At 37.9% G+C, this 22,718-nt stretch overlaps 1 protein-coding gene across 2 annotated transcripts in view; it reads left to right on the top strand.

Moving 5' to 3' along the window:
• Positions 1 to 14,985, top strand: part of LOC117300694 (non-classical arabinogalactan protein 31-like) — a 44,950-nt gene extending 29,965 nt beyond the window's left edge. Inside the window, exons 3-4 of one of the 2 annotated variants that reach the window (XM_033784432.1) lie at positions 11,576 to 11,835; positions 13,617 to 14,985. In XM_033784432.1, coding sequence (XP_033640323.1) covers positions 11,649 to 11,835; positions 13,617 to 13,885 — 456 coding nt within the window. In that variant the 5' untranslated portion in view covers positions 11,576 to 11,648 and the 3' untranslated portion in view covers positions 13,886 to 14,985. Of the gene's footprint in view, positions 1 to 11,575; positions 11,920 to 13,616 lie in introns of both variants that reach the window. The other variant, XM_033784431.1, reaches the window with a different exon arrangement.
• Positions 14,986 to 22,718: the final 7,733 nt, after the last annotated feature.

Here is a 22,718-nt window from a genome sequence, read left to right as displayed (position 1 = left end):
TTTCGGACACGGCCTAAGGAAAGTATTTAGACAAGCATTTTTTTAAAATGATATCGAATTACACTTCTAATCTGAAGGGTTGCTGTTGCCCCGCCAGTCAAAAGGAAAAACATGCAGTTTAAGAAATAATTCAAACAAATATTTGTGTATCTTGTTGAAGTTGTTTTCTTAAAAAAATTTGGACATAATTTAAAATAAATGTTTGTTAAATTTCATACTGGAAGGCTAGCAATTTTTTTGTTACTGTACGTATTATGCCCCCAGGGATTTGTAAAATGAACCAATGGGGAAAAGATTGAACTAACTGCACAGGCTAAATAAAGTATCTCGGTCAACTGCATAATTATTGGCATACTTTTCACTTTGTTTGCATTGAAATGAGGATTATAAACTGTACAAAAATAAAAAATACTGTTCTTTGGAGAAAAGAGAAAAGTTGCTTAGTCCTTCTTGAGCGAATATCAAGGCCTGCCTAAAAAAAATGCACTGGCAAGGTGACCATAGCTAGCGCCACATGCAAACAAAACAAAAAGGACAAAAAGGGGCACCGTGGCCAAAACTAATCCTTGGCCTTCATGTATTTCCAGATCTGGATTTTTAGAATCAGTAGTAAGTTTGATGACGGTGGTTCATCAGTCTTTTTTTTTGTGTCTGATTATTCGTAGAAAAACCTCCATGACCGCTTTTCTCTTTGGATTAACGTCTTTTGAGTCAAACTAAGGCCGTGTCCGAATTGGTGGCTACGGCTGCGGCTACGACCATTGCCAGGGGTGTTGCTAAGGGCGTCCTATACTTCAATGCTTGACTTGATGACGCGGCGATCCGGCCGTAGCCGTGGCCGTGGCCGTAGCTGCCAATTCGGATCCGGCCTAATTTAAATGCAACGTACCATCAGCTCTGGATGGTTAACTGCACTTCTTAAGCCTTTTCATGTGGGTTTTTGTATCCATGGTAACGACATCGTGAAGAGGTATTGAAAGTTCGTTCCAATGTGGACATCAATGGATCAGTTCAGAGTGGAGTTTAATGACTGACTGAGAAGCCGAGATGCAAGCATCCGTGAAGATTTAGGCTAATGTAATGCATAGACTTCGCTCATTAAAGGGACGGTATATACGTTTGGTAAAATCACTCTGGAAATTAACTGCAATGCAAGCTTTTGATAATAGTTTATGTACATTAAAATCATTTTGAGACATTTTACTTCAAGTGCATGTGGTTATAGTTTATGTAAAAAGAAAAGATATCAGGTTTTTTTCCCGAAAATTTGAATCTGAGATGCGTTTTTGCTCAGATTGTGTAGTTGGGATTATTCTTCCGGCATGGACATATTTGCTCCGGATTTTCGGGGCTAAAAAATAATTCTTCCTTTTGAAAATGTATTACCACTCAAAACAATCAAACGGTTTCCTAAAACCCCCCAAAAAACACTTGGCCTTTAAAGCCACTGGACACCTTTGGTAATTATCAAAGACCAGTCTTCTCGCTTGCTGTATCTCAACATATGCACAAAATAACAAACCTGTGAAAATTTTAGCTCAATCTCGGTCGTCGAAGTTGCGAGATAATAATGGAAGAAAAAACACCCTTGTCACACGAAGTTATGTGCTTTCAGATGCTTGATTTTGAGACCTCAAATTCTAAACTTGAGGTCTCGAAATCTAAATCGTGGAAAATTACTTCTTTCTCGAAAACTACTCCATTTCAGAGGGAGCCGTTTCTCACAATGTTTCATACTACCAACCTCTCCCCATTACTTGTTAGCAAGTAAGGTTTTATGCTAATACATATTTTTAGTAGTTACCAATAGTGTCCACTGCCTTTAAATAAAGGAGCATTATCGCCGCAAATAGTTGTATCAGACAACACCATGACACATCTTCTTTTACATTTTCTCGACCACAAAAACCCTGCTTGTGAAAGGAGTGACCTTGTTAATATTCCGTGGCACATCCTGGCAGGCAAGACACTACACTGGTCAAGTGGTCGTTGAGTTGGTACTCCCATGGTACACCACAGGTTCTTTTTCACAGAGGACATGGAAACAAAATCCTTCCTCCATGGTCTATCTTAAGTGTGATGTACTTTCAAGGTAAATCACGGCCCACTTCACACAAACTTGCTCCACTTGTAAAGCCTGGTTCATACATGAACTTCATGCGAATGTGAAGCGACTTTTGACGTCACATGGCTGTCTTCGCAACGAAGGTTTTGCAGCAGTTCAGCACATTTGCTATTGTGAATAGTTATTCATCACGAATTTGTGATGTCAAAATTCATATTTGCAGGAAGTATGAACCATGATTTACATGTTGGAGTTTTATTTATAGGCAGAGGTAAAAAATATCCAGAATTCCTGAAAGAGGGAAGCAGGAGTTTTTTTATATATTTTTTTATTATATAGATTGCCACCATTCTTTATTTAAATTTCACACAACCATTGGCTTTTCCACTGTTTAACACACATTGACAAAATTAACGTGTTAGACAAGACAGTGAATAACACAGTGGTTTTTATTCAGTTTTTATAATAAAAAATAAAAAAAACATCTTTTTAAAAAGTTATTAAGTAATGAGTTACTAGCCTGACCTGCGGTTCAGGGTAGAATCAAGCCAAGCTTGTTTTTGAGTGTTTTTTTTTCTTTTTCTGAGAGTTGAACAAAATGAGCTACTTTGATAAATATATATTTGGCCCGGTAACGCCATGTGTGTATCTACTTGCCAGGTAGATTAGTTCTTTTGACATCTTGTCTGGCTTAATATTCCACTTTCGCGAGGTAGATTTTCGGTTTTTTTAAGGAGACTTCTCAGTTCTGGAAAGAACTGTCCTGCTTATTAACTACATTGTACCTCCGCGGAAGGTAGAAAATCGTCTGGGACTACTAATTTGGCTTTGTAGTGGATATAAGTGGATCGAGGGGGACCATGCAATGCCTCAAATTCCATATTTAAAAAAAAAACACCTAATTTTCCTTTCCTTTACAATTGTATCAGAGATATCATTGTTGCATGCTGTTAGATATGCTCTAATTATTTCCCGCAGTACAAACATGATGACGGAATTGAGTCATTGACATGAATAGCCCATTGATGTCAGCCAGCCATCATATTGAATTATAAATGAGTAAGGTCCCCTAAAATGCACGTAGGCACATTGTGGATGTTGTGGGTTGTAATCATGGTTATCGATTTGTACGGTATCAATACTACATTGAGCATGTAGTGAGTGCAGTGAAGCAGCAGAAGGTATTGATTCCCAAAAAATGTTAAGAGTTTCTGAATTACAGCCAACTCGGTTAACATGTTGAGACCTGGGACCAATTTCAAACAGCTGCTTTTTAAAGGATTTGGGTGCTTCTTATGTGACACAAAACACATAAGTACACAAAAGATTTACATTAAACTTACATACAGGTACGGTTTAAAGATAATGATAGAACATGTAAAAAGCTTCCCTTTAAATATTACTCGCTGCAAGGTGCTGTAGTTTTTGTGAAATCAGTAAAACAATTTAAAGACAGTGGACACTATTGGTAATTGTCAAAGACCAGTCTTCTCACTTGGTGTATCTCAACATACATAAAATAACAAACCTGCGAAAAAATTTTTGTCACACTCTTGTCACACGAAGTTGTGTGCTTTCAGATGCTTGATTTCGAGAGCTCAAATTCTAAACTTGAGGTCTCAAAATCAAATTCGTGGAAAATTACTTCTCACTCGAAAACTACGTCACTTCAGAGGGAGCCTCTCCCCATTACTCGTTACCAAGTAAGGTTTTATGCTGATAATTATTTTGAGTAATTGCAAATAGTGTCCACTGCCTTTAACGAAAATTATTTAAGCACGTTTATTTTAACATACTTATTTTATCGGATTTATGCAACTTTCCTGAAAAAAAATATTAACTTTTTTTCTTCTTCAAAAACTTGAAGACTGATAAAGCTGAAACTTCTTCATATGTGAGTTGTGTTACCGGTATGTACATTACGTCATCATTCACAGTGAGTAGGGATTAATTTCATGGCCACAAACTTCGATTCCACAAACATGACCCTGCAACATAAAAGGAATTGTCACCAAGATTACCCTGCTCTGATTAGTAACGAGTGAACTACTTTAGTAGGAGGCGGATTTAGTGAAGCATAGCTTTAAAGATATCCCTTCCAAATTGCTTTTAAACCTTACCTTTAAGGTATATACTTGGTGATCCCTCTTAAAGCCATTGGACCCTTTCGGTACAGAAAAAAAAAAATGTACGGGGTTTACAGAAGGTAATGGTGAAAGACTTCTCTTGAAATATTAGTCCATGAAATGCTTTACTTTTTGAGAAAGTGGTAAAACAATATAAATTCTCGTTAGCGAGAATTACGGATTTGTTATAAACACATGTCATGACACGGCGAAACGCGCGAAAACAGGAGTGGGTTTTCCCGTTATTTTCTCCCGACTCCGATGTCCGATTGAGCCTAAATTTCCACAGGATTGTTATTTTATATATAAGTTGTGATACACGAAGTGTGAGACTTGGACAATACTGTTTACCGAAAGTGTATAATGGCTTTAAAGGAACATTACAGAATTGGTAAGAAACAAAAATCATGAAGATCGTAGATTTACATAAAACTTACACAGTCTAATGATGATGATAGTTGAAAACATCCCTTGAAATATTTCTGTCTGAAATGTCATATTTGATGAGAAATCAAGAATCTAACTTCGCGTTTGGAGTTTATCGCTTAGTGAACATTTTATTCATTTGTGTTTTGGCATCGATGCAATGCAAAATTTGTAATCGGTTTTTCACTATTCTCTCGTGACAAAGACGGCCAATCGATCTCAAACTTCTACAGGTTTGTCAGTTTTTGATGGTGGATTACATGAAGTGCTTACACTGTCAACAACTGTTTTTTTTTTAGCAAAAACCAATTCTGTAATGTTCCTTTCAATTTGATTGCCAAAAAATATATTGGTTCAAAGTCTACACCAGCTTTTGGTGATAGTATAAAAGCGAGGTGACACCTCGTTTTGTCTTTCTTAAAGGAACACGTTGCCTTGGACCGGTCTAGTTGGTCTTTGAAAAGTGTTTGTAACTGTTTGTTATAAAATGCTAGATGGTTGGAAAGATGTTTTAAAAGTAGAATACAATGATCCGACCGTGTAAGTTCGCAAAGCAAAAGGAAAACCACGCAATTATAAGACGAATTTGTGTGGACCATTGTATTCTACTTTTAAAACATTTTTAACAAACGCTTTTTATACTGCCAACTTGTCCGATCCGAGGCAACGTGTTCCTTTAAACAAGAGCAAAATGCTTTCAAGATGCTGCATGTCAACCATCAAAGGAACCTCATCCCTGAAGACTAAATGTTCAATAAGGAACTCACTTAGATTGTTGTTTTTTAATCTTAAAATACAGAGGGGTGAAACCTCTTTTGTCTTTCTTAAAATGCTTTTCATGATGATGTGTGTCATCCATCAAAGGGTCCTCATCCTTGAAGACTAGCTTCAATAAGGAACTGCCCTAATTCTTCATCTTCAATTCCTTTGAAGACAAGCTTGACACCTTTGGTAATTGTCAAAGACTGATGTGTATTCTCACTTGGTGTATCCCATTCCCATCATATGCTGTAGAATAAAAAATCTGTGAAAACTTGGACTCAATTGGTCATCACATTTGCAAGAAAATATTGAAACGAAAAACACCCTTGTTGCACAACTTTGTGTTCTTTCAGATGCATAAATGGCTTCAGGCCTGAAGCCTTTTATTATTTGAGTAAAAATTACATGTTTCTGAAAAACTGAGTGAGCGGTTTCTCACAATGTTTTATACTATCAACAGCTCTCCATTACTCGTTACCAAGTAAGTTTGTAGGCCAACAATTATTTTGGGTAATTACCAATAGTGTCCATGCCTTTAAGGCTGGGGTTTTATTTTGATTCCAATAGAGATATTAATCAGAGGCAGGACAGTAGGACCTGATATCAGAAAAATGCGAAGCAACAAATGTCACAAGACAAGTTTTGACCAATATTGATTGAAGAAACAGTTGCAACCAATTTAGACAACGTTGATATCTGATCCTTTGCCCCCAATCACATAGACCAGCATGATTTGTTATTATGCTAGGCTCATCTCAGCAATAACAAGGCACGTCCCATTTGGCCAGTAACCAACTCGTGAGTTTCTGTTTGAAGACACCGGACACGTTTGGTAGTTGTCAAAGACCAGTATTCTCACTTGGTGTATGTATCTCAACATGGATAAAATAACAAATCTGTGCCAATTTGGATTCAACTGGTCTTTGAAGTAGCAAGAGAACAGTGAAAGAAAATACACCCTTGTTGCACAATAGTGTGTGCTTTCAAATGCCCAAATAAAAAGCTTCAGGGCTGAAGTCTTTTCAGATTCAAATTATATGCAAGTTACCTCTTTCTCAAAAATTACAATACTCCAGAAGGAGTCGTTTCTCTCAATGGTTTAACCTACATGTACATTAAAGGAACACATTGCCTTGGATCTGTCGAGTTGGTCTTTGAAAATCGTTCTGTAACCGTTTGTTGTAAAATGTATATGGTTAGAAAGATATTGTAAAAGTAGAATACAATGATCTACACAAATATGCCTCGAAATTGCACGGTTTTCTTTTCACCCTGTCGACTAACATTTATGGGAGTCAAAATTTTGACTCCCATAAATGGCCGACCGTGATAGTTCGCGACGTAAAAGGAAAACCGTGCAATTTCGAGTGATACTTGTGTGGATCATTATATTCTACTTTTAAAACATCTTTCTAACCATATGTATTTCATAACAAACGGTTTCAAACGCTTTTAAAAGACCAACTCGTCCGATCCAAGGCAACGTGTTCCTTTAACAGCTCTTCATTGCTTGTTACCAAGAAAGTTTTTATGCTGATATTTATTTTGAGTAATTACCAAAAGTGTCCTTGGGTCGATTACACAAAAAACTAGTCCTAAGTCTCTTTAGGTTGAAAACTTAAGGCTAGTCATAGTTACTCGTCCTAACTGGAGATAAGACTAGTCTCAACTCTTTGTGAAATCCACTCCTCTGCCTTCAACAAGGCACATCATAAAATCTGGCCGGTATACAACTCTGAGTGGGTTTGTAAACGAAGCGCACAGGGAAGTATTTGCAGGGTAGTCTTGTATGGTGTCGTGCAAACCATGTTCATTATTCAGTTTGGTGCTAACCATGTTCATTATTCAGTTTGGTACTAACCATGTTCATTATTCAGTTTGGTGCTAACCATGCTTATTATTCAGTTTGGGTCCCACGGTGTCGATCCAGACAAGATCAAGTGTCAAATATGATAATGACATCGGGTATTAATTTTACATGCAATGATATGTGTTTGGTAAACTTCAATCTTGTACCATGGGCAAAGTACAATTAACATCCTGATACCTGTAAGCTGTACAGCCATAGAGCTCTGTGGTACAGGCCATGAGTAAGGATTGTTGGGGGGGGGGGTCTGAATGTGCACTTACAGACCCAGGACACTATTGGTAATTGTCAAAGACCAGTCTTCTCACTTGGTGTATCTCAACATATGCATAAAATAACAAACCTGTGAAAATTTGAGCTCAATTGGTCGTCGAAGTTGTGAGATAATAATGAAAGAAAAAACACCCTTGGCACACAGAGTTATGTGCTTTCAGTAAATTTGATTTCGAGACCTCAAATTCTAAATCTGAGGTCTCCAAATCAAATTCGTGGAAAATAACTCCTTTCTCGAAAACTACATTAATTCAGAGGGAGCCGTTTCTCACACTATTTTATACTGTCAACCTGATCTCCCCATTACTCGTTACCAAGAAAAGATTTATGTTAATAATTATCTTGAGTAATTACCAATAGTGTCCACTGCTATTAAATTTCATAAAAATTCACCCTTCGGTACAATGAGCAATGTACGATGATCAACCTGCATGGGGGGGGGGGGGGGGGGGGTTGAGTGCACACTGCACATGTTAATTTCACTATTACGTGAGTCCTTTTCAAACTGCATCTCTTATCCCCATGGAATACATTTGTACCATGGGCAATGTATGTACACAATTTATGTAGGATTACTGACAACCTACTCGTACATGATCATCTGCAGGGGTCGCAAGGGGGGGGGGGGTATGGAATGCACACTTCAATTTTACCATCACATGCACTGATGGCATAGTACTTGTATGTGTTTGGTTAACTTCAACTTTGCACCTTAGGCATTATGTTGATAAACAAGCTATGTAATGATACTATGGAGTTAAAAAAAAGTGATGACACTTGTACCATGGAGGTACATCCAGGGTTGTACCTGCAGGACGATGGCTGGGGTGAGGTTGGAATCAACATTGCAGGGTTTTATCTTAATGTTTTCAGTGAATAACCAGCGGGACTTGGGCCAAATTTCATGGCTCTGCTTATCATTAGCAAAGAGTCGTCAGAGCTTACGGAAGCAGGGAATTCTTCACTGGTTCGTGGGGAATTTTGCGTTCTGCGCGTGCGTACTCAACGTGTTACTAGGCATTCTATGCTTAACAAGGCTAGCGCAGACATTCTGTGCTTGCCGTGCAAGCTCAGAATGGTGATCGTAAGCTCAGTTAGCAGAGCCATGAAAATGGGGCCAGCTGGCTTGTCCTGTACTAGTGTGTTTACATGTTGTAGATTGATTGAGTCTGCATTTGGATTAAATCATCAGTTAAAAAAAAAAAAAAAATACTTATTTTGGGGGTTTTAGCAGGCATGATATTTTTCCTACAAAAAAGGTTCTTAAAAGTTAAGTTTTTTTTTCTGATTTTGTTAAGACAAATTGTGATTAAATAGCCTGAAATGTACATTTGTATGAGAGCATACACCATGTGTACATGTACTTGTACTCAATCAAAAATTTTTACTTTTTTCCAAAGCCCTGTTTTGGCTTAAAGCCATTGGACCCTTCCGGTTCAGAAAAAAAAAAAAAAGTTCACAGATTTACAAATAACTTACAGGGTTTACAGAAGGCAATGGTGAAAGACTTCTCTTGAAATATTATCCCATGAAATGCTTCACTTTTTGAGAAAACAGCAAAACAATATAAATTCTCGTTAACGAGAATTACGGATTTATTTGAAACACATGTCATGACACGGCGAAACATGCGGAAACAAGGTTGGGTTTTTCCGTTGTTTTCTCCTGACTCCGATGACCGATGGAGCCTAAATTTTCACAGGTTTGTTATTTGATATAGAAGTTGTGGTACACAAAGTGTGGGCCTTGGACAACACTGTTTACCGAAAGGGTCCAATGGCTTTAACATGGGTGTGAATTGCATGTCCTCCAATTTGTTTGCACATTTGATTACATACCTACGTACAGATCTAAGTAAATAAATAATATTATGTTCTGCCAAATCATAAACTCCAACTGCCAAGGTTTAATGACACCTAATCCCATGGTCAAGCGTGGTGAAAAGTTACTTAGCATAGAATAGTATCGCTTAGCAGAAACAGGTTACCAGCCAAAATTACATTAAGTTTGCTGTGTTGTGGCTGGTGCCCCACTAAATTTTTGCTTTCCACATTTCATGGTCAAGCGTGGTGAGGGCCCAATTTCAAAAATTTGCTAAGCGTGGAATAGTATCACTTAGCAGAAACTAGGTTTCCAGCCAAAGTTACATTAAGTTTTCTTTGTTAATAATAATAATAATAACCCAATTAAATAGCACCTTTTCCTAAGGTTGCAAAGCGCTCAGAGAATGACAAGAATAAAACAACAACAATGGGAATGAAACAAAAATTTAAAAAAAGGAAAACCATGACCAGGCAAAGCTTGCAGCATTGAGCCGCCGCTAAATTTTTGCTTAGCAAAGAAATTTGTCGAGCAGTATATTCTGCTTATAACAGCTTTATGAAGTAGGGCCCTGGGCCCAATTTCATAGAGCTGCTAAGCACAAAAATTTGCTTAGCATGAAATTTCTTCCTTGATTAAAAACAGGATTACCAAACAAATTTCCATTTGTTGCATGTTGCTTCTTACTGGTATTCAGCTGTTGTTGGCTTGTCCTGAAAATCTCGTGAAGATTTGGTCGGCATTCCTGTTTTCATCAAGGGAGAAATTTCATGCTAAGCACATTTTTTGAACTTAGCAGCACTGTGAAATTGGGCCCAGACTGCTCACCCTGAACAAGTGCACCTTGTACTTGGAACAGCTTTTGATATTAAAATGTAGGCCTATTGTTATCAGGTCCTTCCCCTTAGTCTTATCTGTAAACCACAGATACATGTGGACTGTAATTAAAAATATGGCAATATTAATCACCATTTTGTTAATTATTAACAAGTTTAAGGTGTACTGTCCTTCATTAATTGATATAAGAACTGCTTGATTAGTACAGTGTACTGTTTGGAACATCTCACAGAGTGTTGAGTTTTTGGAGTTGTTTAGCAGCTGTTAATAAAGTTGTTTTGAAAGTTTGCTACAATTTTTTTACACACTGCAAGAGCTCTTTATATTTTTCTTGTTGGGTTTTTATCAAGTCAACCATGACCACGGAATGGTGAGTGTACACATAAAAGACCGTTGTGCGAGCCCTAGTTTTATCAAGATTGGATTACTGTAATTCCCTTCTTTATGGCATATCCAAACGTTCTCTGACCCGCCTACAGAAAGTACAGAATAAGGCTGCACGTATTGTTTTCATGAAGCGTCGTTGTGATAGTGCTACCCCTCTCTTGAAGAAACTCCACTGGTTACCTGTTAATAAGCGAGCTGACTTCAAAATCTGTCTACATATCTTCAAGGCACACATTCTGAAATACCCAGTAAACATCTGTGAAATGCTTCAGCAACATCAACCATCACGCATGCTGCGTTCTTCCTCACGCAACCTTCTCACTGAGCATAGGACAAGCACTAGTGCAGGAGACCGAGCCTTCTCAAATGCAGGCCAAGCTCTGTGGAACTCACTTCCTGATAGCTGCAGAAAAGCAAGCTCAGTTGATTCATTCAAGAAATTGCTAAAGACTCACTTGTTTTGTCTTTGATTTTGACTTTTGATCTGTGTTGGACATATCCAAGCGCTTTGTAACCTACGGAAAAGGCGCTATATAAATGCTAGCTTATTATTATCGAAAAAAAAAACTTTTGTTGCTATGAAAGTGACCATCATGTAGGGTAGGCCGTTTGCGCTTTTAAACGGGTACACCGATGCAGCACGCAGCATTGATTGATTTCTATGGCAAAAGCATGCACCATCACACACAACGCTTACAGACGCCATGTTGTGGGACAGGTATTTGAATGGTAACATCATATTCGATACGCGTCTATATACCGTTCCATTTTAGCCTGCATGCGTAAGTGCTGTATACTGCCGGTGGCTGCAGGCCATTGCTGGGTCGTGGCAGCACGATGTTTTGTACACAATTAAATGGACAAATGGTTGTTGTTGTTTTTCTTTATGTGACTTACAAATGTAGGTGTTTTCCAGTCCTCAACAATTTGAAAAATTTCCGCAACAGGACAGCAATTCTCTTTTTCTAATAACCTTCTCAACCTTCTCAACCTTTGTGTCTTTTAATACAGGCTTCCCTTTATCACAAGTCGCTTCCAATAGAAGCCCTCCTCAAGTCAGTCCAGAACTCCTGAAGAGAAAATTATGTCGACAATTCCAGGTGGTTGCTTTGTTGCCCCAGATAGCCTTCGACGTCTCAACCAGAAGCAACATGCCCGCCAAGCCAAGCAGCAGCAGGCCAGTGGTGGACCCCAATCACCTCCCCTCTCTCCCCCTCTCTCACCCCCTGCAGAAGTTCCTACATCACCCTCACTGGCCAAGTTTATCACAAGTAAGACATTTTGGACTTTTTTTGTATGGAATTCGTGGAAAACATGCGCAGACTTTTACGTACCAGAAATCGGATCCTTTGATGGTAAGCCCTTACTGTTGTGGCTTTATAGAACCTCACTGTAGTGGGATGACAACTGCATGCCAGGCTGACCATATTTGGCTTTAGTAGGTTTAGGAAATGCATGAATGGTCAGTCACTGTCTGTTTGCTGACACGCCCACTCTTCATCCAACTTCTGACACCATTTTAATATCAATCGTAATCAATGTCAATTACTTCAAAACCCGATTCTGGTCTCTACGTTACTTCAGAGGAGTAATTCTCACAGTGTTTTATACTATCAACAGCTCTCTATTATGAGTATACAGTGCTAACACACATCGGTGCATGGGTAAAAAAACCTAAATTAAAAATTGCACTGAGAAAAATTCACTCCCTTCAACTACGAGACCTGTGAAATCAAATTCCATTTGTAAACTCTTTGCCAGTAGTATTTTCTTCTCTTTTAGCATTTTGTAATTTTCCTGATGCAAATTTAACATCTATTATATCGTTGCGGTACCCGCTGCCAAAACATAGGATTCGAACTGCCTCTAGCTGCCGGGCAACCTCGGTAGTCTAGTTGGTAAGACACTGCTTTAGAATTGCAAGAGTCATGGGTTCAAATCCCACCCGAGTAATATGCCTGTGATATTTTTTCACATGACTCGGGAAAGTACTGAGTATACAGTGTTAACACACATTGGTGTATGGGAAAAAAAAACTAAATTAATATTCTTTATCCCCGATGCAAATTTAACATCTAGATTATAGCTCTCTATTGCTTGTTTCCAAGTAAGTTTTGATGCTAACAATTATTTCGAGTAATTACTAATAGTGTCCAGTGCCTTTAACGCAAAGCCAGCAAGTAAAAGAACAGTGGTACATACATGTAAAAACCCTTAATGTGAAATTTGAACCAATTTGTGTACAATAACATGTCTTTGACCCTTGATATTTGACGCCCAATGGTCATTTTCCCCCTCAACAAAAATCACTACATGGTGATGTCAGTTTTGAGTGTGTAGTGTTCACTTTATTATCACTGTATTAGCATGAATGTTTCTTTTCAAACCAAATCAATGTAGTAGTGTCAATCTCAGATCTTTGTGGAATTAAGCCATACAAAGGTTTCTGTCTCACCAACAAGATTCTTCACCATTTGTATTGACATCACCCTTTGCTTAGTAATGGACCCTCCCCATGAAATATGCTAATTACCTTCACGCATGCGCACAGACCCTGTTGGTTGGCAAACGCCATAGAGTTGTGCACTAAGCAGACGAGCGATCGCGCCTGCGTCACGCAGCCATTAGCCGTGTACAAAACAGCGCGATATTCCCTCATTTTGCCAACCAAAATGTTAGTGCGCACGTGCTATGTGCAATTTACATATTTCATGGGAAGGGTCTATTAAGATTGATTTTGACTACAGATCAATTTGAAGTCTTAATAATAACGGGCTGTCGTGGCGCTTCGAAGGCTTTTTCAAACACAATATCAACCTGTACCCTTGCAAGTACCAATTTCTACCCCGGGGTGAAGAGAAGCAAAACTAGTAAAGCATCTTGCTCAAGGATAGACACACGTGTCGTGACCGGGATTTGAGCCTGCACTCCCATGACTTAACCACTAGAACTTAAATTTGATGCGCTAAACCACTCGGCCATGACAACCTTTCCACTCTTTGTGAAATTTTGCCCCATTTTCTTTTGCTAATTCTTCCCTCTTCGTTTTTAGATGCTCCCTTGAGATTCTCCGAGATGTTTTCTCGTTCTCGCAGCTCCAGTACTCCTCCTGGTACCCCGCCATTGTCACCGTGTATATCGCCACGTAAATTTCCTGGTTACCTGGACGGAGAGACTCCACCGCCGTCTCCTTTCTTATCACCACGGAAACAGTCTCCGCTCAAGCCTCCATTTGTATCTCCTCTTAGCAAGGACGCCGAGTCCGGTGTAGAAACAATTGAGGCCAAGTCTAATCGGAACAGTCTGTCTCAGTCATTGTGAGTGAGTGCAGGGGTGAGTTAGACTTCTCTCAAGGAGTTAGGGTTCGACAGTAGTAAGTTAGGATGAGGTATAAGAGGTTTCTTAGTTGGCGTTATTGTTCAAATAACAACAATAATAATAATAATAATGAATACTTGTAAAGCGCCGTAAAGCATGACACTCATTGCGCATTAAAGAGAAGAAAAAAAACGTAATTCAAACAGAAAAATGATTATTGAACAAATGAGTTTTGAGTGAAGATTTGATGAAGATTATATGTTGCAGGTTGACTCAAAAAATTGCACTGAGAAAAATTCACTCCCTTCAACTAAGAGACCTGTGAAATCAAATTCCATTTGTAAACTCTTTGCCAGTAGTATTTTCTTCTCTTTTAGCATTTTGTAATTTTCTCCATTATTTCATGTTTATGACTAGAGTTGTCAATGTACATTTTGTTCAAAATATCATTAAGCTTTTAAGGCAAAAGCTGAACTTTTCTTATTAAAAAATTTTCTGAAATTTTGCCTTTAAAGGGAAATATTATTGTCTTATAAAACCTAAGACAAGGTGGAAAAATAATATTTCCATTATTAGCTGTTCTTTGAAAATAATGATGCCCCATTGGCAAATGACATCTTCCTAGAGCACATTTGAATCTTAACTTGTGGTGATTTTAACTTCATGGTGTAGTGGGATAAAATTGCCGGATAATTATTTGTACAATTTTTTTTTTTATAACCAATAACCAATAATTAATAACCATCCCAGCACAAGATGAGCCAATAAGGAACCTCCTTTTGGCTTTAAGCAGAGGGCGCGTTAATACAAATAACATTAGTGCATAAAGCTGTGTCTGAAAAACGGCAACTTCGACTACATCTACAGCTAGATCAGCACGTCTGCGAGTGTTGAAGAATAGGCAGACGTGCTGATCTAGCCGTAGCTGTAGCCTGAGTCGTCATTTTGGACACGGCATAAGGTCTATTAGTGACTGTCTGTTGCTAAGTGCGTTGGGTAGCCTATGCCTCAATGCATGTGAAGTAGTGCCCAGGTCAAAATTCCAGTTGAACCCAGTTAACTGGGGTCAACTGGTTCAACTGGAAAGTGACTAAACTCGTCCATTTTCCATATTAACCAACTGGTTTGGACTAGGTTTAACTGTGTTCAACTAGGTTGAAATTATAAACCGGTTGGTTTCTGTCCATTTTCCATATTAAACCAACTGGTTTTAACTGTGTTTAACTAGTTTATCAACTGGTTTCAACTAGTTCCAGTTAAACCCAGTTTAACTAGGTTCAACTGGAATTTCGACGTGGGTGATCTAGCCGTACATGTAACTACTAGCGGCAGTACGGGTAGGCCTCAAGGGTTTGTTTTTGTTGCCCTTACCAATAGTTGTTTCATTCATTGGCCAGTGATTAATCAATAGCCAATTAAACCAAAACAGTTATTTGTTACTTACTGCTGCCGAATCGCACCCCTGAGATTGAGGAAACAAAATAGTCTGCTTCCTACTGGTATAACAGTATTCAATATCAGCACTGAACACTGGGTACTAACCAAGATTGCTACAGCTTAAGGGTCTATTGTAGTTGCATCTCCAAAAATGTTTAGAGGCGTTTTTTGAAGAAATGAGAAATGCAAACGATGACCAGTTTATTTTTTGAATGAGGTTATTTATAAATATGTAAATAGGATTGTGAACTTAGTGTGCCAAAATAAGTTTGTGTGAATAATAATTAGATGATTATTGTACAGTTGTTGATAATGGGACACTATTAGCATGTTAACCAAGATTAGAGTTGAATTAAACATTTCATTTAAAAAAGTAAGAAGTTGTTTGTACCACTACAATCAACATGTGTTTTTTACTTTTAACTCTAAAGAGACGATTCATTTCTTTATTGTCATCACTATACGTCCAGATATTGCTAATATTATTAGCACTTTATGCAAAAAGGTTTTTGCAAATTGTTTATTTGACAGACTTTGTTTTATTTTTTTATTATTATATCAACATTTGAAACATTCAAAATATTAGTTCATGACTTTTACTTTCACTTTAAAGTGAAGTTTGGCAATTCTTAAGGAAGTTCTGGACATTTCTGAACAACCTACATGCGACTGTCGTTGTCTATAAATATAGTATTTAATCTTAAGAATTGTTGTAAAATAACAAATTATTTAAGAGGAAACGTAAAAAGACATATACTCGCTGCCATCTGAATTGTATTTTAAATTCATTTTAATATACAGTTAAGAAATAAGTTTGTACACAGAAAGGACAAAGTGAAAACACTCAAATGAAATTAAGTGTAAAGCCGTGTTTGACTGGCGACTTTGGCTACATTTATGGCTAGATCAGCATGTCTGCCAGTGTTCAAGAATAGGCAGACTCACCCGATCTAGCCGTAGCTGTAGCCGAAGTCGCCGTTTCGGACACGGCCTATTATTCACAGTGCCAGTAAGTTTGTTGCTAAGGTCTAGATGAAATAGCCTTCTCTCAAGACGCTTGCATTTCTCTCTGATGGTATTCACCACAAACAGCGCCACCACCGCTAACATGTAAAAAATACTGGTGCGAGCCACAGCGTAGTCTGAACATCTTATGTCACACGGCGAGGCTCATGCATGACGCCAGACACCTGCCCTGAGCCTACATCAATCCCCTTCCAAATGCACCTTTGACCTTGCACTCATTTCAATTGGAGATTCACAGTCAAATCCTCTGTACATGTTTACGTAGAACAAATGTACATATATGTACACATTTTTATGCATGCTCGAGCAGACGACTGAAGTTGCAGCTGACAAACATCACCTCGGACGAATCACAACACAGATACAGATACGTCACTGCACAATTATCCAATGAAAACATTGTATCCAATAAAAACAATTTGTCTGTGAAACCAGTGCCTGTTGTGGATATAGAAAGAAAACTATTCTTGCGGCAGCCGACTCCAGTGCTTGCACCAGTCTTCTTGAATCTTTGCGTAGGGGGTGGCCTTGTTCCTGTTGGGTACAATCCAGGAAATAAGGTTTATTGCGCAGAGCAAAATATCAAGAGAGGGCGCTGTTGAACCCACACAAAGATATAGGCGTTGCGTGCGCGAGTCGTGCATGACAACATACACCGCAGAGCAAATTGCCCCTTCCAATCACAACAAACCTTATGGAGAGTACCTTGACAGGAGGCTAGTCTAGACTCCGCAACCGCTTATGCTAGATATGCCAATGTAACTGAAGTTCGAACTAAATTGTTTGGTTAATTTCTGGATTGTATATCAACCTGCCAGTCCTGATATTAATGATATTATTGAATGTATATAAACTTATGTCATTCAACTTATAAAAAGGATAAAGGCAGAATTTCCTGTCTTTATTCAAGTTATTGTACATTGTGTTGGGGTTCTGAAAGCAAAAGAAAGAACCCAGAAATATGGTGGGCGAGACGGAGGGTGAATTTTTTTGAAGAACCTTTTTTCCCCTGTAAAGTTATTGTTTAAAGGTCCTTAAAATCGACAGATTCAGATGAGGATTTTAAAGACAGATTTTGAGGGATAAAACGTTAGCTTTTCAATTAGTAAACCAGAAGGGAAACTGACTGGGTTATTTTTTTACATAATTTTGGGTTGAACAATTTGTTACATTTTCTTTGTTCAACCCAAAACTATCAAATAAAACAAAAAATGAAGAAGAAGAACCAAAAACACCTGCACCAAAGAAGGATGTTAAGCATGGATGTTCAATGTTGGTTATCAGTGAACTACTTATTTACAAGTAATGACAGGAATATTACAGAATTGGTATTAGTAAAACAAATAATGAAAGTCACAGATTTACATAAAACTTACACGATCAACTGATGATAATAGTAGAAAACATCCCTTGAAATATTTCTGTCTGAAATGTAATATTTGGTAAGAAATAAACAAAACAAATTTCCCACTTGGAGTTTATCGCTTAGTGAGCGTTTTATTTTATTTATTTATTTGTAAGCAATGTCATGCAAACTGTGTTATAGGTTTTTTACTATTTTTGCTTGACCCAGATGGCCAATTGATCTCAAACTCTTAAAGGTTTGTCAGTTTATATACTTTGGTGGATTGTATAAAAGCTTATACTGCCCACAACTTTTTTTTTTATAGCAAAAACCAATTCTGTAATGTTCCTTTAAAGTGAGGGACGAGACATAAAATTATATGTTTAACTTCACAGGTGCAAAATTAGTTAATTGGTTTACTGAAAATATACAAAATATGTTAATATAAAACTTATTGAAGAGTGTGCTTATAAATGCTTGTATCAATGCAGGCTTTGTTTATTTATTATTATTTTTTAATTTTATTTAAATATGTTTATTGGTTCAAGGTAAGGTACAGGTATACTATAAATAACTAGTCATTGAAAATGTTAAAATAATTGATGAACTTCGCAATATCTTGTTCAACACTATTCAGAGTCTGGTAGTGTCTAGCATTCAACTTCTCAGTGGATAAATTTAGTTCCTCTTAGTTCAAGTGGTTTTTTTTTGTCTTCTATAGAAAACTGAAAAATATCATATATTTTTGTAGTGTTGGGCTCTTTTTCTTTTTGCTGATAACAAGTTGCATGTCTGCTTTCTAACGAATTAGGAGATTTCATTCGCTAACAGGAATAGACAAACAATTGTTGTAGTGCAATTCAAGGCGCTTTACATGAGGGGCCAATAATTATATTCATGTAATCCTTCTCAGCTTCCTGGGGAGTATACAACCCCTGGCTGCTTTTGCACTCCACGTTTTTTTTTTTTTTCAACCTCTACCCTCTCAGGTACCCATTTATACATGTACCCTAGGTGAACAGAAGCAATTTTAGTAAAGCATGATGCTCAAGTGTTTTGACTGGTAGTCGTTGGATATGAAACCCAGAAGCGCAATTTGTTTCTGTAATCCACTAACCCCTTGATAACTTATATCGTCCACATTGAGGGCTTAGTAAACATTTCGTATAAGGGTTACAAAATGATTTTAAATGGGCATCTTGAAATATTGTTAGAAAAGTAAGCATTTAATACTAGATGAAAATCCTTTGGGGATGAAGACTATTCATTTGGCTTTACCCATATACACCGATGTGTACTCGTTTAGTATACTCGGTACTTTCCCGAGCCCTATGGACAAATCACAGGCATATTTTTCAGGTGGGATTCGAAACCTACAACCTTTGCAACTCAGTGTCTTACCAACTAGACCACTGCACAGAGATTGCTTATTGAGCGCACTTTTGCAAGATTTATTAACTGTATTAATTTTTCAAAACATTGACATTTAGTACCTTACCTTTAACATGTATCATTATAACAAAAATATTGTAACATAAGGGGTCTTTTACACCTATAGTCTCTTGCCCCAGCATAGCCTCCATTCAAGCCGTCATCTATCACTACATTGCGTCCAATTGGCGGTTTAGGCTGGGGGCTAGAGTCAAGGTTGAGTAAGCACCCAGGCTTTTAATTGGTTTGATTTAAGTAGAAAATTTGAATGTAGACAAGGATGCTGTTCATTTAATAATTTAAGAAATTCTGTGCAAAATGCAGCACGACTAAAACATGATAAATTTGTATTTCACATCCCTACCAAGGACCTGGGTCCAATTTCATGCGCTTCTTACCCTAAGCAAAGAATCGGCGCTTACAAAAGCTGGAAATTCCATGCTGTAGTCGAGTGCATTTCGCGGGTTAGCAGGGAATTTTGTTTGTGCGCTTGCGTACTCCACGCTACTAGGCATTCTCTGCTTACACAACTAGCACATAAATGTAAAGCTTGCCATGTAAGCAAAGAATGGTGATCGTAAGCGTGGAATTCAGCGGTAAGCAGAGCTATAAAGTTGGGCCCTGGTCTTGAGTTGGTCTCAAGTGCGTCTGGTAATATCGTACTGAGTCAATCACAGCTCAATTTCATAAAGCTGCTTAAGCACAAAATGTAGATGAGCATTGCAAAATTTTGCTTCCCATAACAGGGTTACCAGCAAAAATACCATGTCACATTCATCATATATGTGACTGGTATTCTGCTCATTTTTGCTCTTTGAATTTGGCCCCTGGTCCAAGCCAAACATGCCCCCAAATTTGGATGTGTTTGGGTAGATATTGGTTTGAAAACAATAGGTACTAAATATGACACCTCGTGTATTCATACCTGAAATTGTTCAGTGTGATTTCACGAGTCCAAGTCCTTTTTGGGTACTTGTACAATGTAGGTCATGAAATATGTAAATTGCACATAGCGCGTGCGCACTAACGTTTTGGTTGGCAAAATGAGGGAACATCGCGCTGTTTTGTACACGGCTAATGGGTAAGTGACGCAGACGCAATTGCGCAAACTCTATGGCGTTTGCCAACCAACAGGGTCTGTACGCATGCGTGAATGTAATTAGCATATTTCATGGGAAGGGTCCATTGCATTGCTGCCTTAATCTTAATTTGTAGATTTTGTGTGATCTTATTTTAGTCATTAAAGTTTTACTTTTCTCTCTCACATGTTTATTTCAAACTTTAAACAAATGTTTTTTGTTTTCGAATACAGTATGCTAAATAAAGTAAGTGTGTCTAATACAGACACAGCACTTGTATTGTTGCCACTGGTGATATAATTGTCCTAAAATCAGCCGCTGCTTATACAAGGTTCCCAACACAGCGAAGACAATATGCGACTGTTGATAGTTTTAAGATCAAAAAGAAAACACACCTTATTACATGCCATTTTTAATAACTTTTCTTCTTTTAAGCACCTTGATATGGGTTTTTTTGCACTTTATAAATGTCTTTATTATCATTATTAAAGGCAGTGGACACTATTGGTAATTACTCAAAATTATTATCATCATAAAACCTTTCTTGATTACGAGTAATGGGGAGAGGTTGATGGTATAAAACATTGTGAGAAACAGCTCCCTCTGAAGTGACGTAGTTTTCAAAAAAAAAAAGTAATTTTTCACGAATTTGATTTCGAGACCTCAAGTTTAGAATTTGAGGTCTCGAAATCAAGCATCAGAAAGCACACAACATCGTGTGACATGGGTGTTTTTTCTTTCATTATTATCTCGCAAACCCAACGACCGATTGAGCTAAATTTTTCACGGGTTTGTTATTTTATGCATATGTTGAGATAGACCAAGTGAGAAGACTGGTCTTTGACAATTACCAATAGTGTCCACTGTCTTTAAGTACGATTCAAATTAGATCTTGTACACTAATCGCTTTCCACTCACACACCCATAATTCAGAGCTTCCATCTCTTCATGATTCTGCAGAAAGTTCCCTGAAAATAAAACAATCTTTCAATGTTCTGATGGAACAGATTTGAAAAAATATCTGTTTATGGACAAATTGTTCAAATTAATGTTGAATGTGGTTCTAACATTGCAGGGTACCAGCTAAAATAACATTCGTCTTGGTGTGATTGGTTACCGGCTATTATTATGCCAAATGATATGTACACTGCACCTGGTTTGGTATAGACTCAATGACAATTCGTTATTGCTGCCCCTAACACACATTCTGCTGTTAATGCAACAGTCACAGTGTGATTATCGTTCATGCAACGGTTGTAGGTAGCATGTGGCAAGGTCAGTCAGCACACAGCTCTAACCACTAACTCACGCACATACTGGGATCGAGGATTTGTGTACCGTCCCTGTAACTACATCGCTTAACAATTACAGACTTGATTTCAAGACTAGGTTTGGTACTACTTTTGTGCTAAGCTAAAATCAAAGGTTAATTTCTTAATGAAAGTGGAAACTTTGTCGGAGACTGGAATTTCACAACAACATTTTTATATCTGTCATCAGTGTATGATATTACCATCGTTAATCAAGTTTGTTTATAATTATAGACAAGATGGCGGTGTTAATGGATAAGTTCAGGACTTCATTTTCCTTTCCTTTCAGCTATGAAAGTTATATCTTTCAATAGGTGTTGGTTCTCATAAATCATATGGAGCCAAAAAAACTGGCAGTTTCACTTTTTCAACCTCGCAAATATTTGTTAATGACTATTAAAAGGGCTAGGTTGTTTGGTGCCACTGTCTTTCATAATTTTGATGCAAGTATCACTAGGTGAGGTTTTCGGTAACACTCTGTGAAAATCTCTGTTGATTAGTGTTGATTCTGAGAAGAACCTGTGGTTATTGGGAGGTTAAAGGAACACGTTGCCTTGGATTGGACGAGTTGGTCTATAGGGTTTGTAACCCTTTTTTACAAAATGCATACGGCCGGAAAGACGTTTTAAAAGTAGAATACAATGATCCACACAAGTTTGCCTCGATATTGCTTGGTTTTCCTGTGCGAACTAACACGGTCGGCCATTTATGAGAGTCAAAAATTTGACTCCCATAAATGGCCGACCGTTAGTCGACGAGGTAAAAGGAAACCGTGCAATGCGAGGCATGTTTGTGTGGATCATTGTGATCTACTTTTACAACATCTGTCTACCCATATGTATTTTATAAAAAAACGGTTACAGACGCTTTTCAAAGACCAACTCGACCGATCAAGACAACGTGTTCCTTTAAGCTGCACGTTACACGCGCAAAAGCGTAAACGTCAGAAAATTGATTACTTCTAGGAGACGTCACCACTTCGGGCTTATTTCATTCTCACGTGGGACGTCTGCGCGCAAGTACGTACCTGGCATAAAAAATGTTAACTTCAGGTACGCTAAAAACATGAGATTTTAACGACACAATTTTTTTAGCGTGCAGCTAAACCTCCCTAATGACTCATCGTCATGCTCATGTTTTTATCCTGCATTTTAATGTTTTTTGTTTACTGTAAGTTTGGATCAGTATTCTCTGATCGCCTTCAGAAG

The sequence above is a fragment of the Asterias rubens genome, chromosome 16 (assembly GCF_902459465.1).
Source record: "Asterias rubens chromosome 16, eAstRub1.3, whole genome shotgun sequence".
In the NCBI taxonomy this organism is placed as follows: Eukaryota; Metazoa; Echinodermata; class Asteroidea; order Forcipulatida; family Asteriidae; genus Asterias; species Asterias rubens.
This window is presented reverse-complemented; position numbering and strand designations above follow the sequence as displayed.